This window comes from Octodon degus, unplaced genomic scaffold, assembly GCF_000260255.1.
Source record: "Octodon degus isolate 3935 unplaced genomic scaffold, OctDeg1.0 scaffold00032, whole genome shotgun sequence".
In the NCBI taxonomy this organism is placed as follows: Eukaryota; Metazoa; Chordata; class Mammalia; order Rodentia; family Octodontidae; genus Octodon; species Octodon degus.
This window is the reverse complement of record NW_004524608.1, coordinates 298609-313328: the sequence shown is the minus strand read 5'-3', so window position 1 is coordinate 313328 and position 14720 is coordinate 298609. Positions and strand designations below refer to the sequence as shown.

Genomic DNA, 14720 nt, shown 5'->3' with positions numbered 1-14720 from the left:
GGCCCGAGGGGCTGGGAGAGGGTCCGGCCCATGCTGCGCCTGGGCTGGGACTGGTCCCGCCGGCGCAGGGTAGCAGGAAACTCTCCGCACACTCAACGGACCTGGGCTAGGACTGGGTCATTCAGAGGAATTCTAACAAACATTTCAAATGGCATTTTTCATAGAAAAATAAAAAGATTGCGCAAAGTTGGTATGGAATCTGAAAAGACCCCAAAGAACAAAAGCAAATGAACCAAGCTAGATGCATTACATTCTGTGGTTTCAAAATAGATTATAAAGTTATTATAATAAGGCAGCACAAGATAGGCATTAAAATAGGTACATTGGCTAATGGAACAAAATCAAAATCTCAGAAAGAAACCCAAACATTTATAATATACTCAATTGATCTGATTTTTCACAAACATGTTAACAAAATACAACAGGGAAAGGACAGTCTCTTCAGTAAATTGTGTTGGGAAAACTGAATCTTCACAAGCACAGGAATGAAACTGGACACTCATCTCACTGTATATAAAAAACCTAGCTCGATATGGACCAAGGGGTTAAAATATGTAGACTTAAATGTAATGCTTCTAGAAGAAAACTTAGGGGAACAGCTCTAGGACATTAATCTGGAAGGTGATTTCTTCACTAGAACTCCAAATATAAAGACAATAGAAGCAACTGTTGACAAAGGGATTGCATCAAAGGTAGGCTTTTTGTTTCTTTAGTTTTCTTTCTTTATATAACCCAAGAATGTACAAGTAAATTTACATATATATATGTAAATTTACATATATATATGTAAATTTATATTTTCCACAAAATCTTCTATGTAGTTTAGGTTAGGCTTGAACTCTCAATGTATTCTAGGCTATCCTCAAACTCATAGCAATCTTCCTGCCTCAGCCTTCCAAGTGCTGGGATTATAAGAAGAGTGTCCCCCATGCTGGGCTACTATAGATATTTTGGACAATAGAATAAAAAGTTCTTACAAACCTAAAAATAGATTTACCATTTTGCTCTCCTACTTCTGGCATACAAGCAGAGTAACCGAGCTGCCTATGTGGTAGTATTTGCCCTGCCATGTTCGCTGCAAAACTATCTACAATAGCAAGATATGGAAGCACCCCAAGAGTCCATCAGTGGATGAGAGATAAGGCCTACAGGATGTATGTGGAACGGCTACAGGCCTAAAACACAAGGAACAGTCTGATATGAGGAGGAACTTATCAGCTGGGAAGAAGATAAGTGTTTCCCACCTGAGTGGGTCTTGGCTGCCTGCAAGGAGATCATTCTTCAGACTCTGTGGCACTGTCCCCTGGTCCGTTGCATCCTGACCTGGTCCCCAAGAAGAACAGAGGGTGCCCTGTTCACTCTGCTGCACTTGTTGGACAAGGCAGGGCTGAGAGGAGGTAGACTGAGGCCTCTGTGCCCATTGTTTGGGGCTCTGCTGGGGGCAGCACTCAGAGACCAGTGGGGTGTCCTAGAGACTTCACATTGTGCTGTCCTGGTGGCTGGAGCATGTGCTTACCAAATCTCTATTTGTTCCTCTACATTTCTTTCTAACATGAAGGATCAGAAATTTATTAATTATTTGCATTAAGCATCAGCATGATACTGCCAAAATTTTTGAATCACCCTTTGACAATCCACTTCCCCCTTCTGTGCCAAATTGTTGATCAAGAGTGTTTCAGGTAAAGACAGACTCCCCTTTTATTCTTTTGCATAAAATATATGAAACACAGGCAAAGGGTTGTGGAGTATTGCACATGGCTACAAAGGTGGAGGCTGCCCACGCTGTCTTCACTGCCAGGTCCTGAAAGCCTCTTGTTCATGAATGATCTCTTAGCAGAGCAAGTCTTCCACTTGCTGAATTTATCATCCTGAGCATCAAAACTTCTTGGTACAGCCTCCATTGAGCCTTTTGCCTTAGCCGCTGTGGGAAGGCTCTCACCATGTCATCTTCCTGTTCATTAGCAGGTATGGCATAAATTTTGGTGAATGGAAAACCACGTTCTCCAGTGTTATGGTCTGTGTCTAGTTGTCCCCTCAAAGCATCTCATAAGTCATGGGGTGGATGCAGCTGAAAGAGCAGAGCATGGCATGAGGGGGGGGGACCAGAGAAGCTTGAAAGTTAAATTGGTGGTGCAGCCCCCCCAACCTGTGACCTTTTTGAGGTGTGGAAAGGGTTATCCTGGACACCTCGGTGCCCCAGCCTCTCCTCCAGACCCTATAACGCTGGGCAGCAGTGTCTGAGATTGAGCCCATCTCAGGCAGAGAGATGTTTGGAAAAGACAGAGTCACTGACCCTCTCTGCTGAGCGACTAAGGCTCTGAGGTCTTGCTGTGTAATTCGGGCTGTTTTAAACTATGAAACCTCCAGTAACTGTGAGCTAAATAAACCTTTTCTTCCTTCATTTTGAGTGTCGGGTATTTGTCCCAGCAATGAGAGAAGAAAAACTGAGACACCCAAGAATGGGAAAATTAGTCATTCCCAGTGTATACATTTATTTTTCCCCTTGCCTTTTGGAATTGCACTTCTGGAGTGTCTCTAGATACTCGGAAATGTAAGTTATACCGCCAAAATCCTATCAGCTTGATGCTTAATTTCACAGTTTTTGAGGAAGATCTTGACCTTGAAGTAATAGATGTTCTACCCATCCACAGTATGATGATTTCTCTCTCTCTAGGGGCAAGTCCTTTGAAATGACTCCTAGAGGAAACAGCTCTATATCTTGAATGAGTTTGATGCCTGGTCCATGAGAGAAGAATGGAAAGCCAGCACTTTAGCCATGCTAGGGTTTTAACCCAAGGACCTGGTTAGAATATGGCCCTTCTGGTCTGGAGCCTGGTGCAGCTGTCCTATTGTTTTGGACCTCAGCAATTACATGAGGCCTCGTGACAACATTCTAGTTATAACACAAAGGCAGTAATTTTGCCAGTCTGGACTACTGTGGGGAAACTGCGTGTGCTTCTCTTTCTTCCTTGCTGTGGCAGCTGAGGAGGCTGAGAGGTGGCTGCCATGCCATGCACTTCTTGTGGCTGAGATTCAAGGGGAGCCCCAGTTACTGGGTCAGGACTACTTGCTCCCTTATGATTTTTCACACCAGTATGGCTGACTGTCTCTTTTTTGGGGGGTGGTACCGGAAATCAAACTCAGGCCCTTGCACTTGCTAGGCCAACACTGTGCCACTCCTACATCCCTGGCCCTTTTCTCCCTCATGGAACACATAGTGTGATTGAGGCACAGTCTCTCCAGTTCCTAGTCACAGAGCGGTGCAGCTGTCATCACATTGCACCTATCCTACCTTAACTAATACACTCCCTTGACAGGGGAGAGAAAACACTTTTGCTATCATTGGTTATCCATCTGGAGTAACCTTTCACCCTTAGCTTACTGCCTTAGAGCAAATCCTGCACTGTCACGATTTCTGGGAGGCCAGTGCCCACAAGAGGCTCAGCTGGGCCTTCTTGCTCTGGTCCTGCAGACTGAGATCAAAGTGTGGGTTTGGTGTCACCTCTCAAGGCTGGAGGAGGAAGAAGCAGCTTCAGGCACCACTTGTGGGACTGCAGACAGGAGCCTGACCCCTACAGTGTGGATGTAGCCTGGAGGACGCCTCAGGACCTCACCACCTGGGCCTCCCCACAGGGCAGCTCACGACAGGACCACTGCTTCATCAGCACCAGCAGGAGACGGTGAAGGACAGGAAGTGGGTGTGAGCCAGGGACTTGTCCTGTGTAGTTGGATCCAGTGATGCCCCCACCCTTTTCATTGCTCTCTATGCCTCAGAAGCCAGTCTCTAGCTGCAGTGCACACGCCAGAGGAGGGGAGTAGACATGAAGAGGGCATCCTTGGGAGCTGCTTTAAAAGCTGCCTCCTACAGTTAGGCACTAACCCTGTGCCCAGTGGTGTGCTAGGTGCTTTTGATCTACAAGCTCATTTAGTTCTCCTGCCATTAGATGGCAGGAAAAATAACCTGAAGCCTAATCAGGTTGTGTACCCATCCCATGTTGCACTGCAAAGAACCTGCGCTCAATCCCAGAAATGCTTCCCATGGGGCTCCCTTTCTGAGAATAGAGAGAACATACTGAATGAATTGATTAAAAAGAATGACTCGGTTTCCCTCCCTGCCTCTAGCTGAGGAAATGCTCATGTTTCCCCTTTCTATGTTGTAGGTGTCTGCTGTAATCCAGCCAAGGGCTCTGGAGCCCAGGGTCCTAGGATTCAGGACTCTCACACCCCCATTCTTCTGAAGGGGATTCAAGGAGGTTCTGTCTGGCTCCATGTGCATGAGCAGCCAGGAGGAGATCTACAATCCAACCTGACAGAGACTTCCTGGAGCTTTGCCTCTGGATCCCAGTACACGCTGATACTGAGAGCCGAGAGAGGGACAGGTGACACTCTCGACTTGACCAAACTCCAAGACATGTACAAAGCAAGGGTCCAAGTGCCCAATATGACATCCGTGAAGATTGAGAATCTGACTCCACAGGACAGTGGGAACTACAAGGTACATGGCTTGTTGACTGGAGGAAAAGAATTTACCCAATATTTCCACCTCAAGGTCTATGGTAAGTGACACCTCCTCAGCCTAACACCATGGCTTGCTTCTTGTTTTGATCCTAAGAGATTTAGGCTGCCTTAAGCACGGATCTGGAGCAGCATGTGGAGCTGGGGATCAAGCCGCGGACTTCTGCACCTGACTGAGTGTGCCCAAGCAGGTGCTTTAAACAACTGAGCTAACCTGCAAGCCCCCGAGGCAATTCATAGATCAAATTTTGGAGGATTCTGTTCAGATTCCTGCCACCAGTGTACAATTTCTCTCCCAAAACAGGATGTGTTCAATACAAACAAAGAACAAAACTGTGATTTGCACCAGAGAGAAAATCACTGCAGAGATTTGAGGGAAAATGGAAATTTGGTGATATTTGCAATATCATTAAAAGAGGTTTAAATTTACTTAATGTGTCTGTTAGTTTTCTATTTCTGCTGTAACAAATTAACACATGCTGTCGGCTTAAACACCACAAGTGTATTATCTTAATATGCCATGTCGGAAATCAAGCACGGTTCCCACTAGCCTGAAATCACAGAGTCAGCAGGGCTGTGCTCCCTTCAGCAAGCTCCAGAGGAGAGCGGTCCATCCTCTCACCTTGCCACCTGTCTGGTGGTGACTAGAGTCGATGTTTGGTAACCTCCCCCTACCTGAAGCTACATGGCCGAGCTTTAGCCGTCTTCCACTGCATCCTTCACACTTGCTCTTTTCTATTTTTTGATCATTTAGTTAGTTAGTTAGTTAGCTAATGCAGGGTCTCACTACGCAACTCAGGCTCATAGTGATACTCTTGTCTCATCCTCCCCAGCCCTGGGATTTCTGGCACACAACACCACACTCAGTTTTGGTGGCCAGCACAGCACAGCATGGCTTGCATACCAGGGATTGAACCTGGGTCCTTGTGCTTGCCGGGCGATAGACCACTGAGCTATCTCCCCAGCCCCAAACCTGCTCTTTTCTTTTCTTTTTGCAGAACCGGGGATTGAACTCAGGCCCTTGCGCTTGCCAGGGAAGCGCTTATTCCACTGAGCCATCTTCCCAGCCCCAAACCTGCTCTTTTCTTTCCTTCTACTTTTGCCAATCCTAGTGATGACACTTGGCCCATCTGGGTCATCTGCCGTTATCTCCTTTTTTTCTTCATTTTTTTAACCCTAAATTAGTATAAGTAAACAAGGATTCATTTTAATAAACTTACTAATATTTCTAAATTATAGCACATATTTTAGTTAAAGGAGATCAGTCATTTCTTTTTTACTTTTTCCTCTTATGAATTTTATTTTTTGAATGTTCTATACATACTAGCATCATTTTTCTTGCAGCTTTTTTAAATTAAAGTTTTAAGTTTTCCTAGTACAATTTAGCTGTCCATGATGATGATATTCCTCACAAGGAAATTGGATCTGTCCATGGTATATCTTGATTCCTCTTTTTCCCCTCCTCTTCCTTCAATTCCTTCTTCCACTCATTATTTAAAAAGCTTTGCTTCCATTTTACCCTTCTTTTCTCAAGTTTTTCTTTTCCCTTCCTTTCCTCCTTCTCCTTCCCTAGAGTCCTTTTCCTCCTCTTTCACATTATCTATTAGATATTTTGGTTCATATTTACACTTCTAGTTTCTCATGCCAAAGAGACTTGCACTTTTTGCATGTGTTTGTTCAATTTATTTGTCTTAATAGTATCACTTCAAGGTGCATGTAATTTGGTATAAATGTCTCATGTTTATCCTTCTTTATGGCTGTATAGCAGTCCACTGTATAAAAACACTGCATAATATTTCTCCATTCATCATTTGATGGTATATGGGTTGTTTCCAAGATTTGTAGATCAACTCTAATGTGTAACCTACTGTATTTCCGGGTTCTGAGGATTAGGATGTGGTATTCAGTGGTTACCATTTCCCAGCACAAGTAAAAGCACTAAATCTGTGTATATCCCATCCTCCTGTGCTTGCTCCTCCTGCACAGCTCCAACTCTAGGTCAGGATTAAGATTCCACCACTCCAGCTCTCAAGGCCTAACACTGATGGGAATGTTTCCTACTATACTCATTAGGAAATCTGCTTCGCTGACTGTTTCCTTAGAATTCCTCTGTGTACAGAAAGCATCTATCATGCAGGCCAGCGTTTACAGCAGGACATCTCCTGTGTCTCCCGGGCTCCCCTGACTCTGGTCTTGCTGTCTGGGGCACAAATTCAGGGCATGTTCTAACCATATGCAGAGTTGTCGTCCTGGCTCTGACTACTACACATTCACAAATGTCTCTGCTGTTGAGAGCTGGAGCTTTCTGTGTCCTCACAGAGACGTCCTGCTGCCCTGCTCTGGAGGCCTCTGCTGTCCCTGGCCGTGTCTGAGCTGGAGCTGCAGGAAAGTTTCCGAGACCAGGATGAACGCTTCTTTCTCAGCCTTTCTCCCCCTTCCAGAAAGGAGCCAAATTATGGTCCATCAAGGAGTACCACGCTACCCTCCGCTCACAGGAAGATTTTAGGATTTGCTTAGTTAGGGAAATCACACAAGGTTTCTGTTGAATATTGTCATTTGATCAACATTTAGCTGGACGCAGATTGTGTTTTATTTGCAAATGACTCCTTCCTTCCTCATAGAGCATTCTCCTGGGCTTCAGTGAGATACTGTGTGACATATAATATATTCCACATGTGTGGAACTCTTCTTTGTCCCCCTCTTTCCCAGAGCCTGTGTCTCCTCCAAAGAGCCTGGTCAAGGCACTGTCCATCACAACAGGCTGGTGCAATGTTACCCTGGAGTGCAGGGTCACAGGGGCCACAGAGGACCTGAATGTGACCTGGGAGAACAGGGGTCTCCCCAGAGAGCTGGAGCAGAGATGGACACTAACACCAGGCCCCAACACCTGGACCCTGGCTGTGAGCCTGCCCCAGAGCCAGGCCGATGCCAGCCTCAGCTGTGTCATCAGCAATCCCATGGACCAGAACAATGCTACCTCAGACCTTAGTGACATCTGCTCACAAGGTAAGTGCCACCATCAGGAGGAGAGTGCATTCCGGAGCTCAGGGGGCAGTGGCAACTGGAGATCCCAGGCTTTTCTTCTGCCCTGTTCATTAGCACCACCACCTACACATGGCCACCCCATGCAGGAGTCTGAACACACTTCCATCACACATCAGTCGTGTAAATGTCCCTCAACCCCTGCCCTTTCCTGCGGTCCAGGCAGCAGCCACCCAATGCCTCTCCCACCCCATCTGTTGTTCACTGTGGGTATCGAGGAGGCTGTGGGAAAGCAGATCAGACCGTGGCGTGTGTCAGGGTCATCACTGGCTCTGACCTTCAGTTACTCCCTGAGCACCCAGGGCTCACAAGTCCTCTGCTCACGTTGTCCACTCACCTGGACACTTCACACAGAACTGCTGCTGCAGTCCCTGATTGTGTGCTGCCCTAGAGAGCCTTGAAAGTGTCACCTGTTTGAGGTTGTCCACGCCACTACACACAGTAATGGTCTGTGTATTTGAACCTTCTATAAACCAGAATGCCTTCAGGGAAGAGGACATTTTTTTTCTCTCTCTCTTTGCTCTCTGGGCCAAGTACTCCAAAAATCTTTTGCTTACATTAGGTATTTTATTAAACAACAGAATGACCCAGGAGCTGTGTGCCACGTTGTCTTCTTCTAACCCTTCATCTAGGAGCTAGTGTAGACATCTGTCATGTCAGCATCAGTTCTGATCCCTTTCTCCACCCTCCATCCACCTCTTGTCCAGGAGTCTCAAAGTTCCACTCTTACCACGACCCCTCGTTCTCCAGACTCAACTTGGGCCTCCCTGTGACCCTGCTCACCCACAGCTCCTCTCTGCCCTGCCCCTCCCCTGCGGAGAAGCTCACTTCCCGCTGAATATCTGTGAAGCTCCCACTGTTCCCCCAGGACTCAGTTTACCCTAAACCTTTCTTTAGGAAGCTTTCTTTCTCTGAAGGCCTTGTGCAAAGTTAAAGCTCTGTGGTGGTGGGAGCCCTTTGTCTGGAAGCTGGCATTTTTTGTCTTCCCTCCAGAAGTGGGATTTCTCAAGGGCACCAACGCTACTTTGTTCATTTCAGTGACCCAGAAGGGCATCTTAGTGAATCATGAATTTTTGTGCTCCTCCCATTCAGCTTCAGAATCAGGGACTCCAACTTCACCTTTCTTTCCTCTCACCCTGGCGGTGGGTATCTTGACTACTTTAACTGTTCTTCTTTGTTTTTTCTTAACATAATTCACACAACAGCTTGCACTTGTGATTCTCCTGTCTTCAGCCTCCCCAGCATTAGGATTACAGGTGTAGGCCACCACGTCTGGTCTTGGTGGCTGGCTCAGGATGCCTGGGGGTGGGGCTGGCACAGTGTGCAAGACCAGGGATTGAATCCAAGTCCCGGCACTTGCCTAAGCAGGTGCTTGGCCTGCTGAGCTATAGGTCTGGCCCTCTTCAACCATTTTTACTCTCTCATTATATGGGAAACAGGTATATCAGGACAGCCCATAGCTAACCTCATACGAGGCTGTATGGTGGGATTCATGACTGTGCTTTTGCTTCTTGGAGCTGGACTATATCTTTGGAAGATTCATAAGAAGAAGAAAATGGCAATGAAACAAGGCAAGTTATACTTCCCCTTCAGGACTCTGAGATCTTGCTCTCTCCAACTGGACCCTGGGCTCCCTTTGCTCTCCACTTTGCTGCCAGGAAGTAAGTCCTGCAGAGGTGATAGAGGGTATAAGCATGGTGGTCTTGGGTTCCTGGTGCAGGGGAACATTACTTGTTTGTCAGGCACAGAATCCAGCTCCATTCTGTCAATGACTCAGGTGCAAGATTGGAGCGGGACCAAAACGTCTGTGATCATGACATCATGTATGGAGAGGTTACAGATCAGAAATCTCAGGAGCACAAGGACAAGGTGAGATCTGGGATCGGTGGCCAGCCTGGTCACTCACAGATCACCCATTGCCCTGCCTAGTCTCCCTAATCTCAGATAGTACCTATTTCTGTCCCCACTGTTCCTACCTCCATTGGTAATATGAACAGCATGAACTAAGCACAATTATAACTGACTGGTCTAGTGCTTGCTGCTTTGAAGGAATTCATAAGCATTTCATATTAATGGACATTGATGGTATCTAGGTGCCTCTTGGGACACTGTATCCACCTCCAACTTCTCCAGATCCTTCTGTTTTACATTCCCAGGGTATGGATGAATAACAACTAGAAGAAAAAGGGCCACTCACGATAGTCTACAGTGAGGTTGATGACCTAAGCAAGCCTTTGAAGATGATTTAATTGGATGAAACAGAGAACCAAGCACTCCTGGGACAACTGCACTCTGAGGCTGACACCTGCAGTCACCTACTGGCTTTGTTTCAGGTCCTGGTGCTCTTGGTCTGTAATAGGCTGACCTGGTGGCCATTCCTCCCTGAACACAGGTAGTCTAGGCACTTCTTCCAGGAGCCCCAATTGTTTCTGCATACTCAGGATCCTCATGCCTGCCTCCAGGTGAGGGTTCTTCCCCAGTCATTGACCTGGCCCCTGAGTACTCTTCCCTATTACTTTTTCCATGAGAACCCTGCCTGACCCTGCAGGGGAAATCCCTGCCTCCACTGCTTTATCATAAGTCTGTGAAGAGTTGTTGATGGTGCTCCAGAGGACAGAGTTAGGATGGGTTCAGGGGCACCATTGCTGAAGGGGGAACCAGTATGGGTGGGAAATCAGTCTTCTTTTGCAGACATTTTATAGGGTGTGTGGGGGGGAGTTTCTATGGCTTCTTCTCCTTCTCTTCCTTCCCTTTCCCTCCATCTCTTTGTCCTATTCTCATTTGCAAAAGATCTATCTCCCCACCTTTACTATTTACTACCTTTTATTTTGCTCTTTATTTATATTTTGCATTTCTCAAATAAGAAACGAAATTCAATATTTAAACTTATGTGTCTGATTTATTTCACTTGGGAAGAAGATATCCTCATTGTACAGATGGCAGAATATAAGCCAGACATTTGATGTCTTCATAGTTCTCCACACTTGAGTGTGGTGGAGACATAATATGGGGCCACAGTGCATCATAATTCATTTGTTTTGACCATCTTTCTCTACCTGTGCCATCCAAATTGTCATTATTATCATTGCTTTTTAGCTTTTTCTTCTTTGTTAGGCTTCAAGTCTTTCATTCCTTCCTGGTTAGTTTTATGCGTCAACCTGACTGGCCTCTGGGATGCCAGCATCATTGGTGAAGCTTTACTTCTGGGTGAATCTGTTTTCAGAATTCAGCACTTTAATTACAAGACCGAGTAAAGAAGATTGCCCTCACCAATGTGAACAGAGATCATTCCATCTCACGAGAGTCTCAGTTGACCAAAAGTAGAATATGGGCTAATGGATTTTCTCTGCTTCAGTTCAGCCTTCTCCTCCCGCAGACATTGACACTTCTTGTTCCCGAGCCTTTGGACTCAGACTGGACATATACCAACTGGTCATACACCAGCACTCCTCTGATTCTCAGGCCTTTACATTTGAGCAGGAGCTATACTTGCGATTCCTGAGCCCCGGCATGCACACAGAAGAACTTGGATATTTTGGCCTCAATAGACCCTGAGCCAATCCTCCGTGTTAAAGGACTTTCCATATTATACATATACATTGATTCTGTTCCTCTAGAGAGCCCTGATTCATGTACTCCCTATTCTCCAGTCCAGCTGCACCATATTTTTGCCTTCCTACCAGCAATGTATGAAAATTTCTCCATGTCCATTCTAGATCTTATTATCTATTTTATTGGTGACATCTGGCCTATTACATGGAAGTAGTATCTTATTCTGATTTTGATTTACATTTCTTTAATGACTAATTTGAGTGATATCTATTAATGTCTGTATGACCATGTGTATACCTTCTTGGGAAAAAACCCCTTCTGTCCTGAGTTCCCTGTCAGACATACATTGTCCCCAGCACTGCATTGAAACTGCTGTTTTCCAGGTCACCAGGAAACTCTACATCATTAAGCCCAGTGGTCAGCTCAGAACCTCATCTTCCTTAGCACCTCAGGGCGCTGTCCTCTCTACTCACCACTCTTTTCCTCCTACTCAATAGCTGTCACTTTGTTTCTTTTCATGGGTTTCTTCTCATCTCTCCCACCTGTAAACTGTGGAAATCCCAGCGCTCAGACCTATTCCACCGAGGCCACCTGGCTTCACCATCGACCCTTTCTCTTTCCAATGTTCTGGTCACACTCTCCTTGGCTCCTGAGGCTTTACCTTACACAGCAAAGTGGACTTTGCAGCTGCACTCAGTGTTAGAGACCTTGAAATGTGTAGCTTATCGGGATTGTCTGAGCAGGCCCAAGCTAGCAACCTGGGATCTTAAGTGTAAGATCAAAAGGCAGCAAAATGAGTGAGAAAGGTAGGATGCGGAAGGGACTTCATTCACCATTCCTGGCTATGAAGATGAAAGAAAGCAAGTGTAGGTCAAAGAAATGTAGTTTTGTGACGCAAAAGACCCTCAATTTACAGCCCGCAAGAAATGAAGACCTGAGCATGCCACGCTGGCCCTGCCCCGCAGGTGCACTGAGCCAGCGATGGAGTCCAGGCTTGGTAGCGTACCTGTAATCCCAGCACTTGGGAGGCAGAAATCAGGAGGATCACTACGAGTCTGGGCTTCATAGTGAGACCCTGCACCAAAAAAAAAAAAAAAAAAAAGGAATGAAGACTTGAGTTTTCTTTTTCTAAGTTATTATTAGGTTTGTTGATACAATGACCACATTCATCATTGGGAATCTGTATGTGTCTACGATGTACCTGGGTTCCTCTTTCTCCCATTTCCCTCCCCACCCTTCAGTTGCTCTTCCACTCCTCATTCATGAAGTTTTGTTCCCATTTTATCCTTCCTTTCTCACTTTTTTCTTTTCCCTTTCCCTTCTCCTTCCCCAGCCCTACTTTGGAATAATTTCTTCCTATTTCATAATTTCTATTATATGTTTTGGTTCTTATTTACACTCTAATTTTCTCATACAAGAGGCAATGTGATATTTACACATACACATCTGATTTTTTTTCACTTAAGAATGTGGCCTCAAGATGCATCCATTTAGCTATAAATGTCTCAAGTTTATCCTTTTTATGGCTGAATAGTACTCCATTGTATAAAAATTCCACACCTTCTTTATCCATTCATTGGTTGATGGGCATTTGGGCTGTTTACAAGATTTAATAATTACAGGATGGAGGAGATAGCCCAGTAGAATAAGTGCCTGCCTAGCAAGCATAGGATCCTGAGTTCAATCCCTGGCACTGAGAAAAAAAAAAAGATTTAACTATTACAAACTCAGCTACTATAAATATGGGTGTGCATATGTTGCTGGGGTATGATGCTTTTAATTCTTTTGGGAAGATACCAATAAGGGGGATAGCTGGCTTAAATGGGACTGCCAGTCCTAGTTTTTTGAGAAAGCTTTACACTGGTTTCCACAGTGGTTCCACCAGTCTACTTGTCCACCAACAGTGGAGAAGGGTTCCTTTTTCCCCACATCCCTGCCAGAGTTTATTATTGGTTGATTTCTTGATAATGGCTGTTCTTTCTGGTGTGAGAGGAGTCTCAGCACTGTTTTTATTGGCATCTCTTGAATGACCAATGACATTGAGCATTTTTTTATATCATATGTTTATTTGGCATTTGTATTTCTTCATCTGAGAATTGTATAGTCATCTTGGATGCCCTTTTTTTTGATTGGGTCTTTAAATTTTGAGGGGCCTGATATTTTCAATTCTTCATATGTTCTAGACATTACTCCTTTGTCTGGGGAACAACTGGCTAAATTTTTGGTTGTCTTTTCACTCTGTTGGTTATTTCTTTTGCTGTGCCAAAGCTCTTTAATAAGATGAGATTCCACTTGTTAATTATTTGTAGTATATCCAGGGCGATCAGAGTTTTGTTCATGAAAGGACCTGAGTTTTCTAATGGTAAACAACAGAATGACGGTGACCTGAGTGAATAGGAAATGCATTCTTCCTTAGAGTCTGTTAGACAGAATGCAACCTTAATTTTATTTCAGAGGTATATTAAACTTTAGTCCTCTATAATTACAAGATAGTAAGTTTGTGTTCTATTTGCTGGACTAATACTAAGTGTAGTATGGTCTGGTACAGCAGGAATAGAAAGTAGCACAAATATCACATCATCTTGCACATTGTGGTTTCAAATACTTTGAATACTCCGAAGTTCCCAGCCTTAGGATCTCCAATGGACTCCACAATGTAAAAATCCAACTCTTCAAAGGAATCTCTGCTTGGCTGATGGGTATCTACAACTTGGTGTGTCTATATTTAAATTCTCTAAACAGGCTTCCCATACAGTGCTCATGTCTCAGTACATGACATCTCTACGCTTATATTTGTTTCAGTGACAAAAACACAAATACTACAGTGTCTTCATTATGTCCATGAAGCAAGTCCCTGAGCCAGTGTGACCAGCATCCCTCAGCTGGACATTTGTGGTAGCCTCAGTCTCCTTGGTTCTCTTTTCAAATCCATAGACCAGCATCCACAATGATCCTTTCAGAGTGTAATTGGCATCTGTCTCTCTTCCTTTAGTGGATAATGTTTGAACAAACATAAGTCATCAAGACTGATTTACATGAGTGTATGAATGTACAAAACACACACACAAAATATTGCAAAACTTAATGCATTTTCTCCTTTAAGATCTTAAAGGCCAAATCCTATTTTTAGTAGATCTCTTCAAAATCTTAAAGAAGAGATCATTATTGTTTTCACAGATATATTTACAAAATTTGTAGGAAATAAATAGATTTTATTTACAATTTGGGAAACTGGACAAAACAAAAAAGGGGAATGAATTCCCCCTTTAATCATCCAGACGATTTGCGAAACTCTCACTTCCCTTTCCTTGGTGAAATCAACTACATTTCCAAGCAGCATGAGGATGGGAAGGACTTTTATCAGCATTATCACGTCCCTGTCCCTGGTGGGTCACACAGAAGGCTGGAGTTGAAGTGACTTCTGGTTCTGGGGGTGCTGTGCCTCTTGTAAGGGCTGGCTCAGTGCCACCTGACAGTTCTGGGGAAAGTGAGACTTTAGGGCTGGGCATAGTCTATGTGATTTGCCAGAGTTCCCTAGAGTCTGGGAGTGTCCTACAGAAGGAGGCTGCTGGAGGACTCCCCACCTTGGGCTTTATGATGGCTTCACCAAG

General features: G+C 44.8%; 1 protein-coding gene across 1 annotated transcript in view; it reads left to right on the top strand.

The window, feature by feature from the left end:
* Positions 1–4268: 4268 nt before the first annotated feature.
* Positions 4269–14720, top strand: part of LOC111816421 (SLAM family member 8-like) — a 13290-nt gene continuing 2838 nt past the window's right edge. The window contains exons 1-2 of the mRNA XM_023713709.1: positions 4269–4556; positions 7225–7521. Of these exons, the coding sequence (XP_023569477.1) occupies positions 4412–4556; positions 7225–7521 (442 nt within the window). The 5' untranslated portion in view covers positions 4269–4411. The remainder of the gene's footprint in view (positions 4557–7224; positions 7522–14720) is intronic.